At 47.7% G+C, this 24115-nt stretch overlaps 1 protein-coding gene across 1 annotated transcript in view; it reads left to right on the top strand.

Annotated features, from left to right (window-relative positions):
- Nucleotides 1-24115, top strand: part of ERGIC1 (endoplasmic reticulum-golgi intermediate compartment 1) — a 37676-nt gene that overhangs the window by 6957 nt on the left and 6604 nt on the right. The window contains exons 3-9 of the mRNA XM_031055222.1: nucleotides 3144-3216; nucleotides 12497-12591; nucleotides 13233-13357; nucleotides 15674-15778; nucleotides 18873-18933; nucleotides 19973-20073; nucleotides 22667-22789. Coding sequence (XP_030911082.1) covers nucleotides 3144-3216; nucleotides 12497-12591; nucleotides 13233-13357; nucleotides 15674-15778; nucleotides 18873-18933; nucleotides 19973-20073; nucleotides 22667-22789 — 683 coding nt within the window. The remainder of the gene's footprint in view (nucleotides 1-3143; nucleotides 3217-12496; nucleotides 12592-13232; nucleotides 13358-15673; nucleotides 15779-18872; nucleotides 18934-19972; nucleotides 20074-22666; nucleotides 22790-24115) is intronic.

Raw genomic sequence — 24115 nt, 5'->3', positions numbered from 1 at the left:
CTGTGCCTGCAGCTCCACGCTGAGAGAGGAGCTCCTGTTCTGCAGCTGAGGAAATGCTGCCTCTGGAGAGAGTAACTGATAATGCTGGCACACGAGTCTCATGCCAAAAACTCCCCCTGCCCTGGAAATGTGTGTGTATAGGAAGAGTTTAGCAGTGCAGTGTTCTCTTTCCCAGAGTGTGCTGCACCAGGTGCCTGAGAAAGGGCAGGAGGGGCAGGTTAAACATTTCGCCAGGCTTTGCTCAGTTGGCTCCTGAGCTTCCTAAGCTGGAGTTGGTTCCTTTGTGTTCAGTATCCCTCAGTGGATTTCCTCCTCAGGGCATGTGTGATTCCTTTTTGTAATCTAACAGGTTTTATTTCTTAAGGAACCTCAGCATCTGTAGTCAAGAATCCTCAGAATTTAGTTGTGTAAAGGAAAACCTTCCCTTGTTTTTAACGTCCCCTTTCCATGTAGTTCCCATACTGGAAGAGACAGTGAGTGATTGTTCCCCACTCACCTCCTTCAGGCTCCTCATGATTTTATATCCCACTCTCATGTCCACCTTCAGTATTCTCTTTTACAGCTTCAAAACTGACTCTGTGGTTTGAGGACTGGGAAAAGCATTGAGGAGCTTTGAAAGTCAGTCCCTGCCAGGCACTTGAGGATATTCTTGCAGGGTTTTTTAGATACAGGTTAGTGGAATTTTACTGTGCTGTGTTTGGTAAGTATTGTCACGAACCTTCACTGCAAGAGCTGAACTGAGAATGGACTTGAGGGAGCAAGTACTGGAAAAGAAGAAGGTATTTAGATTATGTAAGTGGCAGAGAAGGAAGTTTAAAAATTGGAAGAGAGAGGAAGCTGTGGGAGAGAATTTAGTTAAGAGAGTTAGTAGTAGCGGGCTTTCCTAGAAGTGCTTGAGAGCAGAGAGGTCTGGCTGATGCTGTGGAAAGCCTTTATGGGATTATAACAAGCAGCAAGGAATATGGGAAGCAATTAAAGAAAAAAGGGTTGTCTGCATCAAACACTCTCCCTGCAACTGCCAGAGATCAGAGATCTCGTGTCTCTGTCAGTGATCAGCACTACAAACACTGGATCTGCTCATGTGCTGCCTTGGTTTCTTTTTTTGGGCTCTTATGTAGGTGTGCATGTTCTCACAAGAATTTGCTGCTCTGCTTTGAGCAGACTTTTCTCCTGGTGCCCCGTGCCAGGGGCTCAGCTGGGTCACAGCCCTGGTGACCTTCTGTGTCCTGGCAGCCAAGGCTTGGGAGCAGCTGTGTGCCCATCTGAGGTTTCTCTTCAGGATTAGTACCCCTTCTTGCTTCCTGTTTTCATACTGGTCTTTTTTTCCTCTCTTTCCTCACCCTAGCTAGTGAATAATGAAGCACTGGAATGCTCTTCCCAGGGAGGTGGTGCAATCACCATCTCTGGATGTGTTTAAGAAAAGACTGGATATGGCACTTGGTGCTGTAGTCTGGGCGAGGTGTGAGGGCATAGGTTGGACTTGATGATCTTAGAGGTCTCTTCCAACCTCATGATTCTGTGATTCTGTGATTTTTTGGCATCTGTTAATCCCTTGCACTTTAGAGTGGGTCAATAAATGAATCCACAGTTGAAATTACTCTGATGAGGAAGGGGAAACAACGCATTTCTCGTTCCTCAGAGCTGGAAGAATGAGGCACAAGGCTGCAGGTCACTCAAGGCTCTGTCCCAGTACTGCCCTCAGCACCTCTTTCCTTCCCTTGCCTCTCACATTCTTTACCAAGGGAGTGATAAAATTGTTCCCAGCCTGTTGTTACTTGAGCTTCCCAAAGGAATGGGCAGTCAGGCTGTGCAGGTCATGTGGAATAAAGTTGAGGAACGTGGCTTTTTAAAAAAAAAATGTATTTCTCAACCCTAATTACTGGTCATTTCACAGAGGGCTGTGCTGGGATGGAGGGGTTGTGCTGGGACTGTGCTCTGGCTGTCACTCAGTTCCTGCTTTGCCTTTCTGTGAGTGATTCATGGTGAATTTGGGTATTGTATTTACCAGGGACACGCTGCAGCCCTGTCCCCTTGAGCTGGCACATCCTTGCCTGCTCCAGTCATCCCTGATCCATAGGATTTACGTCTGTGCTTCCTTCCAGCCCCTCTTGTGTGGGTGATTGTCACTGCTGCTTCAGTGTCCCCGCTCAGGGGTTGGAATAATTTCCTGGTGAAGAGCAAACAGCAAAATTCCAGCTACTTTGGGTTCCCTCCATGCAATTCCAGGTTGGAATTCATCAGAATTGTTGTCTGGCTACCTCACAATTCCTTCAGTGGGGATTTTCCCTCTCTGCAGAGTCAGCAAGTGCAGAAATGAGAGAAGTCAGGCACTGGCTGCACAATTCCAGTATGGCCACGTCTCTGCTGTCCAGCTCTGAGGTGCCTTACACAGAGCTTTGGAACCTGACAGAGAGCCAAAATGTCTCCTCATCCCCAAAACACAGCGTAAGAGGACTGTGTCCTTTCAAAGCAAGGAGGTGCTGGTTTCTTTTTGCCTTCTGGACGTTTTAATAGTGATAAAATTGGGAGCCAAGGCTCCAAAGAAGTGATGTTGTCAAGAAGAGGAAGTGCTGGCAGACCAGCATTGTGTGCTGAAAAAGGAGAATGTGGGGAGATGGAAATCATGGCAGAAAAGGTGGCCCAAAAGCTGAAGATATCCCCATTCTGGGTCATTAATTATTAAGCCAAGGGATGCTCATATTTTCACTGCAAGAGACAAAGAAATTAAGATGAGGCTTTTCTAGATAATCTTGCCTGTGAGCAGAATTAAGACATGCCTTTGGTAAGTCCCAAGGTTGGGGATGCAGTGGTCAGGATTTTATGTGAATTTGAGAGCTTTTATTTCTTTTTCTTGTGTGCAGAATCTTTTGGTGTTTGCTCAGTGGGCAAGAAGCAAGTGTGATATTTATGCATTCATAAAATAATTGAATTTTTAATGGTTCCTCAGGATGTTTGGATATTGGCACAGCATTGAAGTCACTGCTCTGGTGGGCTCCTCTTGGCCATGGACTCTAAAAATTGTTAATTCTCAATTGTGTAAGGGTGGTATATCCATAGGGGCAGTGATGTGGCTGTGTGAGAACAATTTTTCTCTTTGTTACACACACAAAACTAACTTTTTCCTCTCCTTACCTCTGTTCCAGTCTCTGTCTGCTGCTGTCTCTTCATATTGTTTCTCTTCCTGTCTGAGCTCACCGGATTCATAGCCACTGAAATGTAAGTAAAAGTCACATTGTCCCCTGTTTGTGTGCATGTGAATCTTTGCAGCTTTACTGTTATCTGAGAGAAATATTCCTGTAATTTCACTAGGTCATTTAGTTGCCTAATGGGTTTGGGATTCCTTTAGGTTGAGTCCAAATTCTCAGACAATCATTCAGCTTTTTAATTTGCTAAAATTAATAGGCAAACTTGGTTCTGAACTATTTTTGATAGAGGAAGCTGTTCCAGACTTGCTTGATCCTTTATTAGCTGCATGCTGGATTGCATAATTAGCAGCATGGAGAAATGGATTGCATAAAATAAGAATTATTAATTTAATATCAATAATTGCTTTTTTTTATGATGCCAGAGCTGAATCTCTGATTCATGCAGGTAGTTTTATTAATGTGTGAACTTTTTCTTCTTTTGTTGAGCCTTACTAGGAAACCTTATTCACAGGTTTTGTGTCTGAGGACAAGATGCCCCAGGTGGTGTCAGCTGTGAGAAAATGGAAATAATTTCTACTTTTAAAAATTATTCATTGAACAAGTATGAAGTACTTATTAACACAGAGTTAATCAGAATTTTATTTTTTCCCCCCCGTTCTCATGTTCTTCCTGCCTCAAAGTAAACTTTTAGTAACTCTTAACACATCTACCTTTGTTTTGGGCTCTAGGAAACCTTCTCCATCACCCTGCTGATGTGGCAGTGAGCTCACTGAGTGTGAGGCACAGTTCCTGGATAGTTGGGAAGGGTGGAACTTCTGTCAGGCTCACATGATGGTCCTGATAGCAACAGATGTCAGTGCTGAGCTAAAAGGCTCTGAAACTTTGCTCAGATTGACCATTTTGATAACCAAGAGGCTCTTGCATTGTTTTTGTGCAGCTCTGTCTTGGATCAAGAGTATAATTTCAGGAATAATGTTAAGGTTGACTAATGTTTAACTGAAGGCAGGAGTGTAATCAAGCCCGAGATCATTTTTTGTGCCTGTTGCACGTTTACTTCAGAGATGGTATCTCACATTTCTTGCTTGCTCACAGTTTCTTTGACTTCAGTTCCGTGTGTTTGCTTGTGAAATCCGGGGTCACCTTATCAGCCACTTCACAGAGCTGAGTTTCCTTGGGTTTCTTGTTTTAAAAAACAGAAAAGCTAGACAGGCTGCTTCAAGTAAAGCACTGCTTTTTCTTGCTCTCCTCATAGATCTCATTCTCTTGCCTGGTTTTCCTTTTTCTTCCAGTTAATGCTTTGCGGGAGGAATTAGTAATATTTACCTAGTTTGGACCCAGTTATTGGAGAGCACATCTTGATGTAGTGGCAGTTTCCTGACTAGAAATTCCTTTTTGAACAGCACAATTGCCTAACTCTGAGGAATCTCCTTGCTTTTTCCTTAAGAGGATGATGCATTTTCCACAGAAATATTGGGAAGTGCTGTAAGGACGCTCAGCTGACAAGTTCCTCATTGAAACCTCAGAGAGATGGTGAAGTGCCTTTCCCAGCAGGAGCTGTGTGGGCTGGAGGTGTTTGCAGGCAATAAAGCAGCAAAGTTGGAGAGGGGATGTCACACAAGGGTCTGGGACAAATGACTGCAGGAACCTGATTCGTCATGGGCTGTCCGACACAAAAACTCACACAAAAGAGTGGGAAAACCTCCTTCTGGTGAGTTACAGGTCACCAGATTCTTTCTGGGAATATTCACCCCCAGCAGTTGTGAAAAGGCTCTCCCAGAGCAGCGGAAATAGTTCAGAAAGTCACTTCAAGTCCTTCCCAGTTCAGCCACTTCGAAAGCAGGAGTAAACTTTTATTTTCCATTTCTTACTCATTGGTTTCCCTTCTGAGAAACCCAGTACAAGTTGTTGTGAGCCTCTTGTGGTTCCCTTTCAGTCAGGTATTACTGGCAGTGAGTTGTGAGGCAGCAGAGCCTCATCACTGGGAATAAGAATTGGGAGCTCTGCGTGGTCTGGAACTTGTGAGAGCTCTGTGCTGCCGTTAAACTGGGTAATAGCAAATAACAGGGGAAATACTGCCTCAAAAAGGTTTCTGAGCCTTTCTGAGCTTGTTTTCCCATGATCCAAATACTTGCAGATACATGGAAGATTCCTTATGTGCAAACTGTTGAGCTCTCATCAACTTTTATTGCGAGCTTCAAGGTGTTTTTTTAATATTAAGAGTCTCCTACAACAGATACCTCACCCAGACTGAAGTTTCCCAATGCCAGCCAGGATCTGGATGATTACAGGTGTGCAGTTACATGGGATGAACTTTCCTGCTGTGTCACTGCCAGCTGTGCTGTGAGACTGCATCACTCTTTCTCCTTTTGTGTCGTATTTCCCTTAAAGCACTCGAGAGAGCCAGGCTGGGTGGGGAGAGCTGCACCATTCTGATGGCAAGGTGAGCACTTGGCCTGGTGCTATACATCAGAGACGTGGCAGGCTCCCTGCTGAGCCCTCAGAGCCTGTTCCACGGAGTTATTGTGAGTGGGGTGTGTGCAGGGACAGCTCCTTCAGGGCAGGGGTGCCCACAGGATTCTCTGTCTCACCCTCAGCACCGAGAGCTTCCCTCGGTGGCTGCACTTGAGGCAAGAGGTTGGTGTGGTTTGTTCAGCTCGTGCTGCAACATGAGAAAAGAAGAATCTGCTCTGCACCACACTGACCCCAAGCACTCACAGGCTCCTGCCCACTGCTGCACTTTCCTCCACGTTCTCAGGAGTGCAGCAGCCTCAGTGCCTGGCGTTACTCGAAATCTCCGTCTTGCCCAGCTTCAAAGCTGTTTTTCCTTGAGCAGCCCATTGTGGTAGCGTTTACAGTCTCAGCTGCTGAAGGCTTGTCTGGGTGGCAGGCAGCCAAGAAATGACACCCTCATCTCGAGGATCACAGTCATAGCCCTAAACCCAAACATTACCTGTGTGGGGAGGACGGAGGCTGTGTCATGCCTCGTGTGGGCATTTCTAATGAGCATTGGGGCTGGGGCTGTGCTCAGGAGCTGGCTCCGGTTAGGAAGTCAAAGCAAGACGCTGCAGGAAGCTCATGGAAGAGGTAACACACTCCAAAGGCACGTCCTATTCTGCTGCTGACGGGTTTCCTGGGGAGACCAACCCTGAGGAGGGTAGAAAACTCCCAAGTTGCTCATCTTCCAGATTTATCCTATGACCCTAACAGGCCTGTGAGCAGCCATGAAGGAAATCCCAGCTTGGCACTTAGGTGGGGCTGCATCCTTCCCAGGAAAAGCACAGTGAAGGGCTGGTGAGGGGAAAGAGCTTTTTTCTTTTCTCAGTCACAACCCATCATTGCCATTAAGGGGATGGTGAGTTTAACTCTGGAAGTCAAGGGTCCTCTTGATTTTTAGGGTTTTTTTAGTCCAGACTAAGAGTGACTGAAGACTTCATCCAAACTTCAGGCATTGGAATGTCCCCATCCCTGGAGGTGTCCAGGGAACACCTGGATGTTGCACTCAGTGACAAGGTGGGGATGGGTCACATGTTGGACTCGATGATCTTGGAGGTCTTTTCCAACCTAAGTGGAAACCAAGAACCTTGATGAATCTCCTCAATTCTGTAGATAAAGAAAAGGAGGTCTGTGCTCCACGTTTGAACCTCTGAAAGATGAACAGCATCAAACGCTCTTGTCCCACTGAGCCAATGATTCAAGTGGCTGAAGAAATTAAGCTGAAGGGTTAAATGTGTCTGCTTTTTCCTGGGCAAAACCAACAGTTGGCTGAGTTGGGAGTAATCTGAGGGCTGGAATTGGCTTGTTCTGCCTTTAGCAGCCTCCTTATTCCTCTGCTGCTGTGTTGCAAATCAGAAGCATAGAAATCACCCCTCTCTTTTCTAATTAACTCAGATCAGTGCTAGACGTTAATAGCTGGCAAGATGATAATCTCACTGTTTTATCACCCTAATTAGGTCATGAATTATGTCCTGTAAGATCAATAATAGTTTTCCAAGTATTCCATCATTAAGAATTAAAGATGTAATTAACTAATCTAGTCTGCCTTGCATTGGCAGCCAGGGGAAGGGGTAGGAGGGTATGAATGTGGTGCTTGTGGTATGAATGTTTCTGCTCAACACTAATTCATCTGCCACAGCACACTGTAGGAAGCAACAGACTGTTCCTGGCAGTGTTTGCTTTTTTTTTTTTTAATGTAATAGCAGACAAAAACCTGTCTGAAGTGACAAGTTTGTTAATTGGAAAGCTGAGCCCCCCGCAAGGCAATTAATTACTTAAGCAGAATATCTGCAGTAAAATTACTGCCTTTTCATGAAAGCATAAACCATGAATCATGGAATATCCTGAGCTGGAAGGGACCCACTAGGCTGATCAAAGCCCAATTCCTGGCCTGAAACAGGATAGGCCCAAGAAGGCTGTCAGGAGTGTGGGAGGAAGCAAAACTCCAGGAGTTTCAGGGAGCAGTGTTCCTTGTCCACACTGGATTCATTTGCATGCCCAGGACTGATCCTGCAGAGCAGCAGGATTGTCACCAGACCTGTCTTCAGAGGTTTTTTATCCCACAGCTCTCCAGAGTGTGTGGGGTGTGTTTTGTGGCTCTCAGCCCATGGAAATGGTACCAAGCAGCAGAGTGTGGTCCAGCTGCAGCAGGGGCTCCTTCTGCTGCAGACCCTAATCTGGGAGCACAAGCCCAGGGATGCCACAGTTCCTGTGTCCTGCCACTGAGCTGCAGATGCACCTCCAACCCTGCTGGCTCATCCACTTGAGGCAGATGAAATGCTGGAGCCAAGCAGCCCAAGCACAGCTTTGTAGGCAAAGGAATTGGAGTTGTAATCCTGCTCCTGCCACGGACTGACCTTGAGACAGAGACTTTCCTGCAGAAGGATGTAATCCTCAGCAGCCCTGAGAGAGGTAGGCAGGTAAGAAGCTTAATTGATGTTTGTGAGGCAAGGTGGGGATTACCTAAGAGGAGGTGCTGGAGCTTTGTGCAGGGTTGCTGTGCCCTGTGTGGGCTTGCAGGAAGCGGAAGGTCGTGTCATGATGTCACCTGCGATTCCTGACTCAAGTCTACATTGACGTCTTTCGAGCCCTTCTCCTTCTTCCTGTCTCCTGGAGAGCTGTAATTCCTTCCTTTGTAGGGCAGCGTGTTTGCCGTGCTCCACAGCTGATCTGGGACAGGCACCTTCACACTGAGGAGCTGATTGGGATGCAGGAGATGACAAATGGCAGAGCAGCAGACGCATGACGCAGGAGAGAGTTTTCTGACCTGCTTCTTGTTGTTTCTTCACACAAATGGAAAAGAAGATTTGTCTAATGCTCTCTGTTCCAGCACCACTGAAAACGTGGTGATGCAGGAATCTCAGCATTGGAGGGTTGTGTTTCTGGAAGGTGTTTGATTAGAGCTGAAAGGGCAGGTGGAGCCAAGAGGGCTCACCTGAGAAAGTCTTTTGAGAAGCTTTGGGCTTCCTCAGGAAAGAATAATTATTTTCACTCTTAGGCATGGGGTCCTGGAGACCAGAGGGTGCCTCCTGGCAGTTGGAGGACAAGGTAAAGTGCAGCTTTCTGGAGGAAGTGGCTGCATTTTCTCTGTGGCTGATGACTGAGGAGGAGGCTGGCTGATTGTTTGCTGTGAAAGGGGGAGAAAAAAGGCTCAAACCTGAAGCAGGGCCTTGGGACAAGGAGGACATAGGACAAGGCAGATGTGTTTAGAGAGCACCCACACAGTGTGTGAAGCTCTGGAGGGTGAATGCAATGCTCACCCTCAGATCCAAAGGCTCTTCAGCTGTTGAAGTGCTGCAGTTAGTGGCCAGAGCTGCCGGGTGGAAAGAAATCACTGTGGAAGTTTTGTTTCTGGGGAAACGAAGCTGTTGTGTCATAAATCTGAGACCTAAAGCACAGGGAACAGGTCTGACTTTCTTTGGGTAAAACCCTGGAGCCGTGGCCTGCCCTCTGGCTGCTGTGGCCCCCTTGCCTGGGCCCTCACGTGCCATTGGCATGATCTGGCCAAAGGGTCCCTGCAGCTTTTTGCGTGGAACGCTGGAAGTTTGTAAGCAGACAGGGTAAGCAGCCCAGCAGCATCACTCAGGAATGTGAAATATTTCCAAGTGGCTCTTTCTAGAAGTGAAGCAGATTCCTGATGTGTGGATCATGGAGAAACTTCCCTGCTGTTCCTCGGGTCAGTGGTGGGAGGCTCTGCGGGGGTGGGAGGTCCAGCTCTCACCTTGTACTTCCAGAGCTCTGCACCCTCACCCTCCTTCATGTGCTGCTTTTATTCAAATATTCCTTAGTAGCCGCCAGGAAAACACCAACTCCTCGTGTTTGGAGCAGGTACACCCTGCCTTTGGAGTCACAATATGACCAATATCACTGCCTCTCTCTGCCTGGCCTTGGGTTTTATTTCCTTTGTGACCATCCCAGATTTACTGGGACACTTTGTATTCCAGGACAGACACCTGTAAGTTAGAGTCAACTTCTTTTCTTCCACCAGAGATGTTAGTCCTTCAGGGAGAGTGCCTAGAGGGGGTAAAGAGTGCTTTTCCTGACATCCCAGGAGAGTGATTAAACAGTAGGAAGGCTGTGTGCAATTTGGCTTGGTGGCCCTGGGCAGGAGGATGGCAAGGGACATGTGAGTGCCAGCCCTTTGCCCCCCAAACCTGGGTGCCAGTGGTTCACTGCCAGGAATAGCCTTGACCATGGAAATTTGCATTACCTGTGAGATTTCCAGAATTCAAATACTTCAAATATTAGAGGAGAGAAATGTCCAGTTTGTTGAAAACAACATTTCTTGTGAGGTTTGCCCCGCTGAGTGCAGCCTGTGGTGTGTTGTCATTGTACCCTTGGTTCCCCATGCTGAGAGGGAATATCAGTGACACACAAAGGATGCACTTTGGAGCTGGATTTGTCAGCTTGGGCCCTCAGCAGGAGCTGACCATGCCATGAGGAGGCAGTGGCTGGGCTGGGAGGGAGAACAGGATCCAGCTGGCTGGGTGCTCCATGAAAGGTGAGGCTGTGGTTGAAATGTGGGGAAGGAAAGGAAGGATCACTGTACGAGCTGCCTGATGTCTGTGCAGTGATAGATTGGGTTGTGAAATTTGGAACATGAGCTGGAGAGGGGCAGAGGGCTACTGGGTGAAGAGGAGGAGGAGGAGGAAGTGGCAGTGAGCCTTGCCCAAGGGACAGGCTGGGAGCCACTGGTCCAGTGACTGGGCTGTGGGACAGGAAACCAGTTTGCTTCTCCTGCAGCTCATGGGCTGTGTGACCTGCACAAGCTGCCCTACTTCCCTGTGCCTCAGTGATCCAGCCAGCAGCCAGGTGAGCTCAGCACTTGTCAGAGCTCCCACGGGCTCCCCCTGAACAGTTCATGCTCTGATTTCTGCCAGAGAAATCAGAAATTTCTTTCTCACTCTCTCATCACCGAGCGGCTGCTGCGCCTTCGCTGCTGGAGCTGCACGATTCCTGACAGGTTCAGGGTTAGAAATCAGCAAATACAAACTCTGGCAGTGCTAGGGCTTTTCTCCAGAGAGCTGGGATGTTGGGCTGAGCTGCTGGAGCTGGCTGTGCTCTGCCAGCCCTGCTGTGAACGCTCCTTTAGCCAGGAACACCGAGGTGGCACTGCTGGGCATCCCTGGGCATCTCGGCCAGCACAGCCCTGGGATGGAGCCCGGGTTTCTGACGTGGGCTGGGGCTGGGAAATGGATGGGGGCACACTGGGGCAGCACTGAGAGGTGCCTTGCTCTGGGGGATTAGTGCCCGTCCTGGCTGGGGCTGCTCCTCCCAGGCCTTATTTGGATATATGACTTAATCCAATCTGCCCAATCTGGCAGTAATGAACACGTAGAGGAGAGAATGCATTCCACCCAGGAGGAGAGGGCTCAGCCAAAAAGCTGCTAACTAGGTCACTGATGAGCAATCTTTCCCCTCCCTCTGTGTCATTTTTATTAATCACTTGAAAAATAGGTTGAGTAATGATTGCAAGCAACCTGTCAAGCCAATTAAAACCAGAGAAAGGTAGGGCTGTGAAGCCGAAGACAAGTGCTGTGCTGGTTTTAAATGAGTGTCTGTAAACCCCACTGACCTGTGAGTAATGGCCTCCAAAAAACCTGGCAGCATGTGTGTTTCTCAGTGTGAAGGTTTGTTTCTTCTGCATCCACAGGGCAAACAGTTCGTCGTGGCCCAGAGATGTATCACCAGGGCAAAATCTCTCTGAATCTGTCTTGTAGCTGCCTTACTCTGCTTTGACTCTTAGCATGTGGACTCTCCATTGGGGCTTGTCAAAGAGTTTAGTGCACTTTGAATGTAAAATAAAAATGCTGCAGAGCACTTAACTCGTTTTATTTTATGTAATTTGCCTGAATCTAAGCTCCCATAGCTTTATAATCTGCCCAGCTGGAAGATAAATTGTCAAATCTTATTTGTTGAACAGGGAAAAGAGCTTCTAGGTAATCTCAGCATCGTCTCAGTTCAATGGGGTGAGTCTCCCCAGAGTGGATTCTCCAGGACCATTCAGCAAATCCAGCACTGGGGTTGTTTTGGTTTATTTTTACGTGTCGGATGGATCGTGTGTGCCAACAATAAATATTTATACTCCTGCATTCCTCTGCCTCTCTATCTGTGTTTTGTCTCCTGTGAGATGCGTGCCAGCACTGTGGGTGCTATGAGACAACATTACTCTTTGGGAGGCTGGTGCAGTGTGTGAGATCCTGCTGCCCAGGATGTTTCTGCCCATCTGTTCCTGGCTCAAATCCCCTTCTCCTCAATTTTAGTCACCACTTTTGCTTACCATTCATAGCCTGAAATGTGATATTAAGGAGAGGAATACAAATATGTCCTGCTGCCTTCCTTCTCTTGCTGCTGCTCTGTCAGCTGGGTGGCAATAACAAAAGGCAATTAGTGACACAAATAAGCTTTCCTGGGGGTAGCTGAGAGCAGCCTTTCTCTAGAACTATTTGTGGCACAAGTGGAAAAACACATGCTTCCCTCCTGCCTAAAAGGAGCAGCAGCCCAGGGCAGGGAGGGGTGGATCAATAACCTGCCATCTCTTCAGCATTAGGCTCTTGTTTTGTAGCACCTCTGAAACCTCAGGGTGGAGAAGAGTACAGGAAGCACAGAACAGAAGTTTTGTTTTTTACTAGTGCAGAACTTACTTAGAGTCTCCTGCACTTGCCGAGCAAGGAATCAAATTAAGCCGTGATTTGCCCCCGTTCCATCCTGGAGAGCTTTCCCTTCTCTCTGTAACTCTGCTGTAGCCATCACACAATCAAACCTCCTCTTTCCAGTGTCCTTTTCCCCCTCCCCATGCAAGCTGTTGGGTTTTCCCTGTGGGAAGCAGCCCTGAGCCCTGTGTTTCTGCCCTCCAGAGTTAATGAGCTCTACGTGGATGACCCAGACAAAGACAGTGGAGGGAAAATAGAAGTGAACCTGAACATCAGTTTGCCAAACCTGCACTGTGAATGTGAGTACCCTTTCACTTAGCAGCTTTTCTTTGTGCTTTAAGTAATACTTGAAATGGGCCCAGGCTGGTGCAATGGCCCTTCTTCTGTAACAGGATGGAAATAAGTAGCTGCAGCCTCTGCCAATATCCCATTGCTTTCTGTTCCAGGCCAGGGCACCTGTTTTCTTGGACCATGTGTTAGTGGCTGATCTCCTTCACTGGCTTCTTTCTGAATCTCATTTCCTTGCTTTTTTTATTTTATTTATTGTTTAATAGCAACCTTTTGGTGTCTGGGAGCAAGAAACCTCCCAAGTTCCGTTTGGAGCTGTGAATGCACCAGCTGGTTGTTGGCTCTTCCCAGGTCTCCTGCCTTGTCTGCCTGAAGTTGTTCTGTTTGTGTGATTGGGAGTGCAGGCAGCTGCCAGGACATGGGAGGTGTATTTGTGTCAGATAGGCAGCGTGAAAAGTTTGGTTACAAAGCTTTTCTGGTATAACAATTTTTGACAAAGGGCATTATCACCTCAGTTTAGTCAAATGTCAGGAAAAAAGGTGTGGATTTTTTTTCAAGTGAAAGCAATACATACTTTTCCTGTGCAACCTTCCTGTTAGTTATTTTGTTTGACTTTTTTTTTTTAATTATCTTTTCCCTCCCACCCCTGCAGTGGTTGGACTGGACATCCAGGATGAAATGGGAAGGCATGAAGTGGGTCACATTGACAACTCGATGAAGATCCCTCTCAATAATGGGGATGGCTGCAGGTTTGAGGGCCATTTCAGCATCAACAAGGTCAGTGGCACTGACAGTGACAGTGGGTGAGGGTGTGCTGGCTGGGGAGATGCTGGCAGGATCCATTTGTAAAAATGAAAGTTTGGAAATCTGTGTCTGTCCTGCCGTGTTGTGTGTGTTTATGACCCTGGTCAGACAGAAATTCAAGTCAGTGTGGGGAGAGGAGGCTGCATGGCCAGACCCACAGGGAATGTGTTAGATCAGGGGTTTGCTTCACTCTCCAAAGCAGGTAATGGAGACAGAACTGCTGATCAGGGAGAGCAGCTCTCTGCAGCAGCCCCATGTCCAGGGGATGTGTGAAAACCCTGCAGATGCCAGCGGGCTCCTGTGTTTACTCCTCACGACTTCTGCACCTCCAAACCCCGACTCAGTGTGGAGAGGTCTCTGGCAGTGGCTGCATCCCAGCTCTCCTTTGTTCTGAGAGCTGCAGAATGACAGGAATGTTCCCTGCTGGAGGGTGCCAGGCTCCTGCTGGGATGTTTGGAATACAGCACGTGGCCCCATGCATGCTTGCTGGGGATGCTCTGCTTCTGTCTCAAGGAATGAAAATCCAGGCCTGGAGGAGGCTCCTCTTTGGTCTGGGTGTGTTCAAGATTGAATAATCTTGCTATGTAATGCTGGAGATGACTTGCTGGGGTGGGGGAGGCGCTGGTGGGACCCAGTGATGTCCTAAGAAGGGCACACCCTTTATTCACTCCTCTTGGTCTACCACAGGCTACAAAATCCTCCTTCCTTCTTTTCCTCCCAGGTCGTGTTAAAGCACATCTAAAAATAACAGACAGGACTTCTTGCTGATTCTGTGGCATGGAAAGGATTAGAGATTTAAAAAGAGGATTTTTTTCCTCATCTCCAAGCCACCAGGATGGCTGGCAGCTGGTAGTCCACAAAACTGGGAAAGGGCTTCTGGAAAGTTCTTGCCCAGACAATTCCCAGAGCACAGAGCTGAGGTGCCTGGGGGTTTGTGTGCTGGATGTGGTGTGTCCTGCTCACAGAGCAGCCCCAGAAGGGGGTGCAGAATGTGGCAGTGAGGAGCTTCCTCCACTGCTCATTTGTGTCTCATTTGGTGGCTGGGACAGCTGTCACAGGCAGGGGAGCTGAGCCAGGACTTGTGGCTCTGGAAGCCCAAATCTCTTGTGTGTGACCTGGCAGTCTGCAGTGCCTTGGCAGGAACTGGACAGGCTGGGAGCTGGAGTGGGACCTGGCCAACCTTGGGAACCTGACCAGGGCTTGCACTGGGGTGTTGCTGTCCCAGCTGCTGAGGGAGGACAGGGTGACAGTGAGATGCTGGTGTGAGCTGCTTGCTGCAGGGCCTGACGCCCTGTTTGCTCAGCTTGTTTATGACACAGCTGGTGTCCACACCTGAAAGTGCTCCCAGGAGTGCGCTGCTGTTCCTCAGGTCATTAAATCAGCTTTCCTGAAAGCACATGGAAGGGCATGTGGCCTCCCATGGCCCTGCTGGTGAGGTGTCTCTGCAGAGAGCAGCTGGGCAGCAGTTGTATAACCACCCTCCCACTCCTGCCTTGGGCTGTGCCACATTGCTCCTCAGGGTTGCTTCATTTCACAACCTTTTCTCAATGGGAAAATATTCTTGCACCCTCCATGGCAGTGATTGAGCTGAATCTGCTGAAGGACTTTAGGGCTAGTGACCTGAAAAGTGCATGCATGCAGAGTGGTGCCATCAGAGAGACACCAGGGCTCATTTTCTGTCTTGGAACTGAGCCTTTAGGTGAAACTTTTGCTTTTCAGTTCTTTGTATTTCCCTCCACTAAAAAAAAATAAAAGGAAGGGCTCTTGCTGGCTCCTGCCAAGGGGAAGATCTAGGTTAGTTTGTATGGGATGCCCACATGGGTTTGGTGGTGGATTTTCTCTTTATATAAAAGTTATTCTTGCACACAATCTCGGAGGTAAAGTTGCTCATGACTGGTACCAGAAGAGAAATACATCCCCAGCTTCCTGGGCTGCTCTGCAGCAGTGGGCCCCTTTGCAAACGCCAGATGTGGGAGTAAGACATTGAGCAAGAGAGACAGGAATTTTATTTTAATAGGGATGAAAGACATAGCCTTAAGTGCTGGGGAATCCCTGGAGCTGGGAGTGACCCACTCCTCATCCCCTGGTCAGGACCATCAGCAGTGTGGGGTGCCAGACTCCGGGCTGCAGGACCCGGGTGCGGTGGTGTTGGTCAGCTGCAGGAAGGTATCAGGGATTCTCCCATCTTCCTGGATGGATCCAGGCATTCCCGTGTCACAGCACAGAGCCTGGCAATGCCTTGAGGGATAAAATGTGAAATCCTGTCTTCCCTGTCGTGGCTAATTTTAGGTCCCTGGTAACTTCCACGTGTCGACGCACAGCGCGACGGCGCAGCCCCAGAACCCCGACATGACTCACGTCATCCACAAGCTCTCATTTGGGGACAAGCTACAGGTGAGTCCTGAGACTTCCCTGGCTCCAGGGGAATGCAGTGAGAGTGGTTTAATGTTAGACTCTTTGGTTTCATGGAAGGCCTGGGTGTCCCTGCAACGTAAGCTCGAGGCTGGAAGAGTTCCCAGCTGCCACCAGCTGGGGCAGGAGCAGTGTCCAGTCACAGGGCAACTGTGCTGTGTTCTTCTGAAACTCAGAGTGCTTTTGAAAAACTCCGTGGAGAGAGTTAGAAATGAGGGTTTGTGGCTCAGCAAAATCCTGGTTTTAGCATGAACACAGCAAACAAACCTTTCTGCTTTTGTGGAGGAGCAGTGATGCACTCAGGGAAGATGTGCTGGCTACTGTGTTCACCACAGCAGCAGTCAAGCTCTTTTTAATTAATTCACTTCACTCTACCTGTATAGCAGACACCTATTAGTCAAATTTGCTCTGTGAAACACAAGTTAGACTTAGCACTGCCAATTCCCTGCTGGGAAGAAGCTGAATGCATGCACTTGCCCAGTGGATAGAATTTCACCAGGTGCTGCAAGTTATGTAATATTACCTGATTTCTCAATAAGGACAGATTACAGCACTAGCCTACTTCCAAGGAGCTGCCCTCGCAGGTGGGAGTTCCACATGTGCACACCCAGCTTGAGACTCACCCTAAACATTGCTTACCCTTAGTCTCTCTGTAATCTTCTTCCCTCAGCACAGACGTCTCATTAGTCTGCTCCTTGTCCACCCACTTCCAAAGCCCTTTTTCATGCTAACAAGTCTCAGTGTTGCTTTGTAGTCTTCTGGTTCTGCTCCCGGCTCCTTTTAGGAATTATCTTGTGTGGGAACGAGGAAATATTAGCGTATAAATAAGCTTGGCTTAATGTCTGTAAAGCACACTGAGATTATGAAAAATAGGAGGTGAGTGGTAATGGGGAGTTGTGCAGCCTGCGTGGGAAATGGGTGCTCTGAGGGAGCATTCCCATTGTTTTATCGTGGAGCGCTGGGGAAAGGCAGCTGGAGTGTGAATCAGCATGGAGGAGGAGCCTGGAGAGACAAGCAGCAAAGTGTCTTCAGTTCTTGTGGTGAGAAGCCTGTCTGGCAAACGTGGAGTTGGCTCCTGACTGGGGCAGGTTGAGTATGTTCAGAGTTGAGGATGACTGCTCGTGGTCTGAGGTGCTGCAGGCAAGCAGCAGTTCAGCAGCACAAATTAAAGAAGGATATCTTCACCAAACAGGTGCTACCACGACTCAGCAAGTGTGGGGAGCTTTCAGTCTGCCTAGGTGCACCTTTGAATATTTCAGGCTGTCTCCACCTGCTTTGATGTAATAAAAGCTTATATTCCTTACAGAGGGTGAGGAGCTCCTCATTCACTTGTGTCATGTGCTGGGAGTTTGTTCTTTGTGGGCTGGGGCTGACTCTGCCACAGTGATCCACTGAGGGACAGGCTGTGTTCTCCAGAAAAACCAGTCTCTTTGAAGCAGAGATTTAAATATCATCTGGCACTGAATGAGCTTTGAGTCTTCATCAGTAGTACTTTGTGCACAATTGTGGCAGACTTCCTGCAGATTTTTCATCCTCATTTAGATGAGATCAGCATGAAAACCTGCAGAATTAAAACTCACTGCATGATTTCCTGCATGTCAGGTGAGCCAGTAAGGAGAGGGATGAGGAGAGCAGGAGATGATGCCTTTTTACTGTCAGGGGTGGACAACTCTCCTGACAAGGTTAAAGCCAGGATTATTTAACACCATAATGTAGAAGTCAGTAGAAATTATGACTAAAAATGCAACATCTCCTATTTCCACATCTCTCTCTTTACTGGGTTACCTGATGGCCGGAGGTAAGAACTCATTGGTTTGAATTTTGGTCTTGATGAGGGGAAAATCCACCAGAATTTTGAAGCGGACCTTAAAGTCTCTGGTGCAGATATTCTGTAAGAGACTTCTTAGCTGTATCAAGAATGGAACACAACACTGTAGCCCACTCCAGGGGCCTCCTTTTCTTCTTATGCCTTTTACAGCAAGTAAAGAATGAACACATCCTGCAGATGTAGTATGGGAGTGGTGGAGGTTGTGCGTGGTTCCAGCAGAGCAGAAGGCCTTGCAGCAGGATCAGCTGTTGCTTTTGCTCTGCTCCTGTTCCCAGCACCTTCCAGTTGAGCTTGCAGCTGATTTTGTCTGTCCAGAATTTCCTTTCTGCTGAGCAGAACTGGTTCACTTGCTGCTTCCTCCCTCATCCACTCTGTAGTGTTTGGAACAGGGAAATGCCCATGAGGATGAGACAGACACGTGTTGAGAGGGTCTGGGAAGGAGATGGCAGTGCCCTGTTGGTGAGGTGAAACTGTCACACCCCTGACCAAATCCTCCCTCCAAACTCTTCTTCCCTGTTGTCTGACTTAAGGTCAGGAATTTCTGGGTTGTGGAGTTCTTTGTACCTTCTTTGTACTTTGTGAGCAGCACAACCCCTGACCTACAGCTGCTGCCATGGGCTTTTCCCTGCCTGGAGAGTTCACACGTGGATCATTCTGTTGCTGGAGATCAGACTCCCGGTCACAGTGTGTGACGCAGGGCATGGAAATGCTGTTATTGTGGGCAAACAGATACTCACAGGTCTGAAACCAGCTGCAGGAAAAGCTGAAGGGGTGTCAGTGTTGGGATGTGTCCTTCCATCAGCCATCTCCAAGGCTGATGAGTTGTACAGACCCAGCTGCCCTGACACCAGCCACCTTTAGAGGAGAAAACTGCTGAGTTCTAGCCCCAGTGTGACTCCCATCTATTTCCCTTTCAGCCTGATAAAATTAATTTCACAGTTACCTCTGCAAAGCTCTTAGGAAATACCTCACGGTGAAAATTTCACAACTGGCCTCTTCCAACTGCAATTCCTTTAGCTTTGGAGTGGTTTTGGAGTTTCATCTTGTAAGATGTTGTGAAATCAGCTTTTTCACTTGGAGCCAACCACTGTGATGATGGTCACTGAAAGATATTTGGGGTCATCTTTCACTGGGTCGAGGCTTTGTTTTTTTGGAAGGGTTGAATCAGGCTGGTTACAGGGTAGGGAAGCAAAGGTCAAGAGTATCAAGTCAGAGCAGAGTTTCTTCATCCTCCTTTTTGCTTTCCAGGTCCATAACGTCCACGGAGCATTCAATGCCTTGGAGGGAGCAGACAAGCTCAGCTCAAACCGTGGGTATTCCTGGGCACTGCAGCTCTCAGCCACCCTCTGCAGGAGGGAAAGCAGGGCCATTCATGCAACACTGCTGTATGCTGGTCTTTCATTTGCTTCTTTAGCCAAAATCATCCAGACATTGCTGGCTGACATTTCCATTTCCTCCAGTGCTTAGCCCAAAAGGTCCTTTGCAGTCCTTGTGGAGTTTTTTATCCATATCCTGTTCCTGTAGTGTCCCTTTGCTGCTGTTACTTCCGCCAGAACTTTGCCTTGTACTTGTGTTGCAAATTGCCTTGAAATTTCTGCTCTGTGGATGGCAAGAGGGACATTTTCATGGCCCAGCACAAAAAGGAAAATTCAATGCATGCTACAGTTCAGTGTGGAGAGTTGTCTCTTAAATGTTCAGGCTCCTCCAGGACATCAGTCCTGTCCATTCCTTGGAACAAAATTTCTGTGGCTGTTCCTGAAGCTATACAGTTGTGGTTTGGGGTTTTTTTACCTCCAGGAGCCAAATGTCATCGTGTTACACTTGGCTAGAGGATCCTTTAGAGATGTCGTTTAGAATTCTGTTTTAGAACTGCTTTAGCAGACACAAAAACTGGAATGAGCCATTTAAATAATGAAAAAAAAAAAGTTAAGGAGCTGTAGGAGAAGGGAGATGAGAAAGCAAGAAAGAAATAGAAGTACACAGGTTGTGATAGCTCAGGTTTTTTAGTCAAAATGATCTCAGTGGGCTGCAGCCCTAACCTCAGCCAGTTCCTGCTTTAACCAGGCTGTTGGTGAGGTGATGAAAGTGTTACCATTTATAGTTGCAGGCAGTTAGGAAGGTTGGAGTAACCCAAACCTTGGGTGGGTTGTGGTCCTGCAGAAGTGGTGGGCGGCTCCTGGTGTCACCCAAGCACCCGCCAGAGTTCTGAGCAAAGGGCACAAATGTGGCACGTGGAGCTTTGTCCCTGAGATAAGGAGGAGGGAGTCACCCTTTTTTGTGACTTGTTCTGTGGGCTGGCTCCTTTCTCTCAGTGCTAACATGTCCTTCCCTTCCTTCCCTGAGCGCAGCCCTTGCCTCTCACGACTACATCCTGAAGATTGTGCCCACGGTGTACGAGGACATGAGCGGCAAGCAGCGCTACTCCTACCAGTACACCGTGGCCAACAAGGTAAAGCAGCAGCTGCCTCTCCACCCACAGGCTCCTCTCTGCACCCCAGGGGATGCTCAGCCACCGTTGCTCCCCTCCTGCTGCTCTCTGTGCCCTGTGGGTTTGTAGGTGAGCAGTAGCCTCTGCTGGGAGAAGGAGGAACTGAAGCTCCTCAGAGTGGGGCTTTTCCTGCTGCTGGAGTTTGCCAGGCTTGGGAGGGTTTGTGGTGGTGGTGGTGCTTTCATTCCTCTTCTTCCTCCTGGCGTGCTCACCTGTCAGTTTAGCTGATGAGGATTTCTGTAAATTGTGTGGGAGGTGTTTACAGGCTGCAGGAACTCCCGTTGTGCCTGGCAAGGTGCATCTCAATGGAAACTGTAATCCAGCTGAGCACATGAAACATCACTGACACCTGGTTTTAGTAACTAAACAGTCTCGCTTGTGATGGATGGACGAGACAAATAAATCAGCAGAGTTTTTAGCTTTTTACAAATGTTTATTTCAGACATTAAGTCACTGAACTGAAGCAGCAAATATGTGGTGGTTGAGTATTTCACAGTCCCTGCATTATGATAGTGAATTATCACAGAATCCATTAGTTTAGAAAAGATCCAAGATCACCAATCCTGATCAATTCCCACCTTGTCACCCAGCCCGGAGCACTGAGTGCCACATCCAGCATTTTAATAATTCAATGTATTGATTTTTTTTACAGAAAAAAAGGACCCTGTTTATTCTTTACAGTAGAAAGCATCTTCCAGTTGAAAATTATTTGCCATTTGGATGCTAAATGAAAGTCCAAACTCTGTTTGTAATATCTACTTCTAGTTTGCCCTAAGTGATAATTAAGCACACACTCTCCTGGACTAGGTCTCAGATTAATGTTCCTGCCTGGTGACTTTTGGGCTTGCTTGTGTGGTGTGTCCCAGGGATTTGGACATCTCCCTCTGTTCAGATTACAGTGTATTTGTTCTGCTTAATGTCACAACTGCTGTTCTGATAAGACTCCTGTGACAGGAGTTCTGAAAGTAATTTGGAAAATAGCAGGAGCTTTTGACACTTCTGTGAGCTTGGCTGCAAATTGGGGCGTTCAGCCAAGTCTGACTCATTAGGGCAGGAGTGCTGGTGGGGAGAAGGGGAGAGGAAGGCAAAAATGAGGTCAGTTCTGTCAAAACTGAGGTGCTGAGAAGCACAGCTGTGCTTTCTGCTCCTGGTGCTTCCATCCTTCACACTGAGCAGTGGGAAAGGGAAGTGGGAAGCCCCTGGACCAGTCTGGCACAGAGTGGCTGCTCTGAGGAGAGTCTGGAGGGTACAAACTCCGTCTCCTCTCTTAGCTCCTCTGTCTCCTTCCTTCCCACAGAACCACTGTCCCAAAGTGAGCTGCAGAACTCCAATAAAAGCCTGAAAATGTCATGACTGGCGTCTTCTGCTTCTCTTGTCATCATGGGATGAACCACCTAAAAATAGGGAAATTTGGGATTTATATAAGATTATTGAAGATAAATACTGCCTCACCATCACACAGAGAGCAAAAATAATTTTTCTTTTGTGTCTTTTTTTTGTGTCATGCTCACAAGTGTCCTGCTGCTTGCTCTTTTTTTTATTTTTCTGAAGTATTTGAGGCTGTCTTTGCCTCTTTGTGAAGTAGAATTGCACAGGAGAGGAGATGTGAGCTGGCACCTTGTCACAGGGCTGAGTGTGGCACTGGGCTCTCCTTGGACTCTGGGTCCCAGCCTGCTTTCCTGGGATTTCTCTTCACCCTTTGAATGTCTGAAAACTGATACCTATCTCCACTGACAGCTCAGACAAAATATTATCTCAGGAAGATGTGGCTTTAGTTAGCAATTTAGTGCTGGTACTGGGCTGTGTGTCCTGCTGGGTGCTGTCCTGTGGCTGTGACTGGACCTCCTAGGAAACAAATGGATTAAAGGAGAGTGGCACTGGAAATCTGGAAGGTGTCTCTCCCAAACCAGCCTGGGATATATTTTGAACTTTTGCCAATATTTTTCTGTATAAAGTTTCATCCTGGCTTTCAGCAGAAGTTTTAAACGTGCCTTGAACATGGTTCCACATGATTCATACTAAGAGGGCAAAGCATTCCCGTTGCCAGTGGGGAGAGGGCCTGACAAAGGAATGCAAGGACAAGGAGGGATTTTCAGCTTCTTACAAACTAAATTCCATCTGTTTGGTGAATTATTTATGTACAAAATATAGACATACATGTCTATATGTTGTACATTATGTCTAGATTTACAGAACTAAAACTTCACCTGCAGCCAGGCTGTTTGTATTTAAATAGAGCAGATCTAGGCTGGAGAATCAATGACAGCCTTTCTGTTTAGTCCTGTAACTCTGAATGAAGGTGAGAGTAATCACCATCACTGTCCCCAGCTCCTTCATTATCAGGCTGGAAGGAGATTGTTTTCCTCTCTGATAAGGATGGGAGGGGAGCACTCACACAGGAATTCACTGTTTGCTTCTTTCCATCTGGTCACTGCTACAAAACAGGGGGGTGAAGGCCAAACCCACAGAGGCAGTTTTCTGGCAGACACTCTCTGGAATGAGCTTGCTCACATTTTGTGCCATTTTCCCCTGTTTTTGCCCTGTTTTTCCCCAGGAGTACGTGGCCTACAGCCACACGGGCCGCATCATCCCGGCCATCTGGTTCCGCTACGACCTGAGCCCCATCACAGTGAAGTACACAGAGAGGAGACAGCCTCTGTACAGGTTTATCACATCGGTGAGTCACCCTAACCTCTCCTTCTCCCTTCCTCTGCCTGCCTTTCATGGCCCTCCTGAGCCTTTCTTGCCCAGAGGAGTTGAGTTTCTGCCTCAGGGTGTTGTGATGTGGGGATGCAGCAGCACATCACTGGGGTGCTGCTGGACTGGGAGGTGAGTCCAGTGCTCTGACAACTTGATTTAATAGCTGGGCACAAAAAGAAGGGAAATTAACCCATTCCAGAAGGGCCAGGCTCTGTCTAGGCTCTCTTGCAGCATGCCAGAAGCTTGGAAGTAAAGCTGAAAACTGCAATAAACTGCTCAGTAATGATGAGATCAAATGTACGGAGAATCTAGTGTGGTTTGGATTGAAAGAGCCTTAAAGCTCATCCCATCCCACCCCCTGCCATGGGCAGGGACACCTTCCACTATCCCAGGCTGCTCCAAGCCCTGTCCAGCCTGGCCTGAGACACTTTGAGGGATCCAGGGACAGCCACAGCTGCTCTGGGCACCCCCCACCCTTTTCCACCCCAAAGTCACCCTGGTCTCACCTGAGAGTTTCCCTTTTTTCCAGTGAGGGAGGGAGAACTGTTAGATGACACAGAGCTGCCTTGTCCTTGCTATCTGCTGGTATTTGGGTGACTTTTACAGTAAATAGGAAGAAAACTGACACTGGAGATTTTATCAACAGCCACTTCTCTCCTCTCCTACAAGACACTGATTTTTTTTTTTACACTGAGTTTTACTTGGTGCTGCTGCTTGGCTTAATAAGGAGTGCCAGTTCCAGGTATTTACTCCTGAGTAGAAGTGGAAAAGAGCTGCATTATCAAATTCCAGAGGTGTTTTCCTGACAAATTGCATTTGGATGTGTCCAGAGAGCATCCTGCAGTCCTGATCTCAGCATCCAGAACAAAGCTGTGCTGGCCAAACTGCTCATTAGGCAAAGAGCTATTTAAAGATCCTCCAGAACTTTAAAAAAAATATAAAATGTGTCTTCAGGGAGTTGGCTTAAAATTGGAGCTGCAGTGAGCTGTGCCAGTGAGGCATAGTGGAATGTGAAGCACTTGATAAATTGGCTGCAGTGACGACGTCAAATTCTGATTTTTAAACTGTTTGACTGTTTTAACTGCAATTTACATAAACAGTGTGGTGCAGTTGCACTTCAAGATTTTGATTTTGCAACTTTTGATAAACAGCAAGTTCCCTTCACTGAACTTTAGACAGTGAATAGAATACGCAAATAACCAGATAAGGGGGCTTGAAGTAAAACCTAAATGTTGTGGTGAAAGACTTTCTCTTCTTAGCACATCCACTTGGCTTCAAAAAATAATCCTAAAAAAGGTCAAGC

This window comes from Geospiza fortis, unplaced genomic scaffold (genome assembly GCF_000277835.1).
Source record: "Geospiza fortis unplaced genomic scaffold, GeoFor_1.0 scaffold55, whole genome shotgun sequence".
Taxonomy (NCBI): Eukaryota; Metazoa; Chordata; class Aves; order Passeriformes; family Thraupidae; genus Geospiza; species Geospiza fortis.
This window is presented reverse-complemented; position numbering and strand designations above follow the sequence as displayed.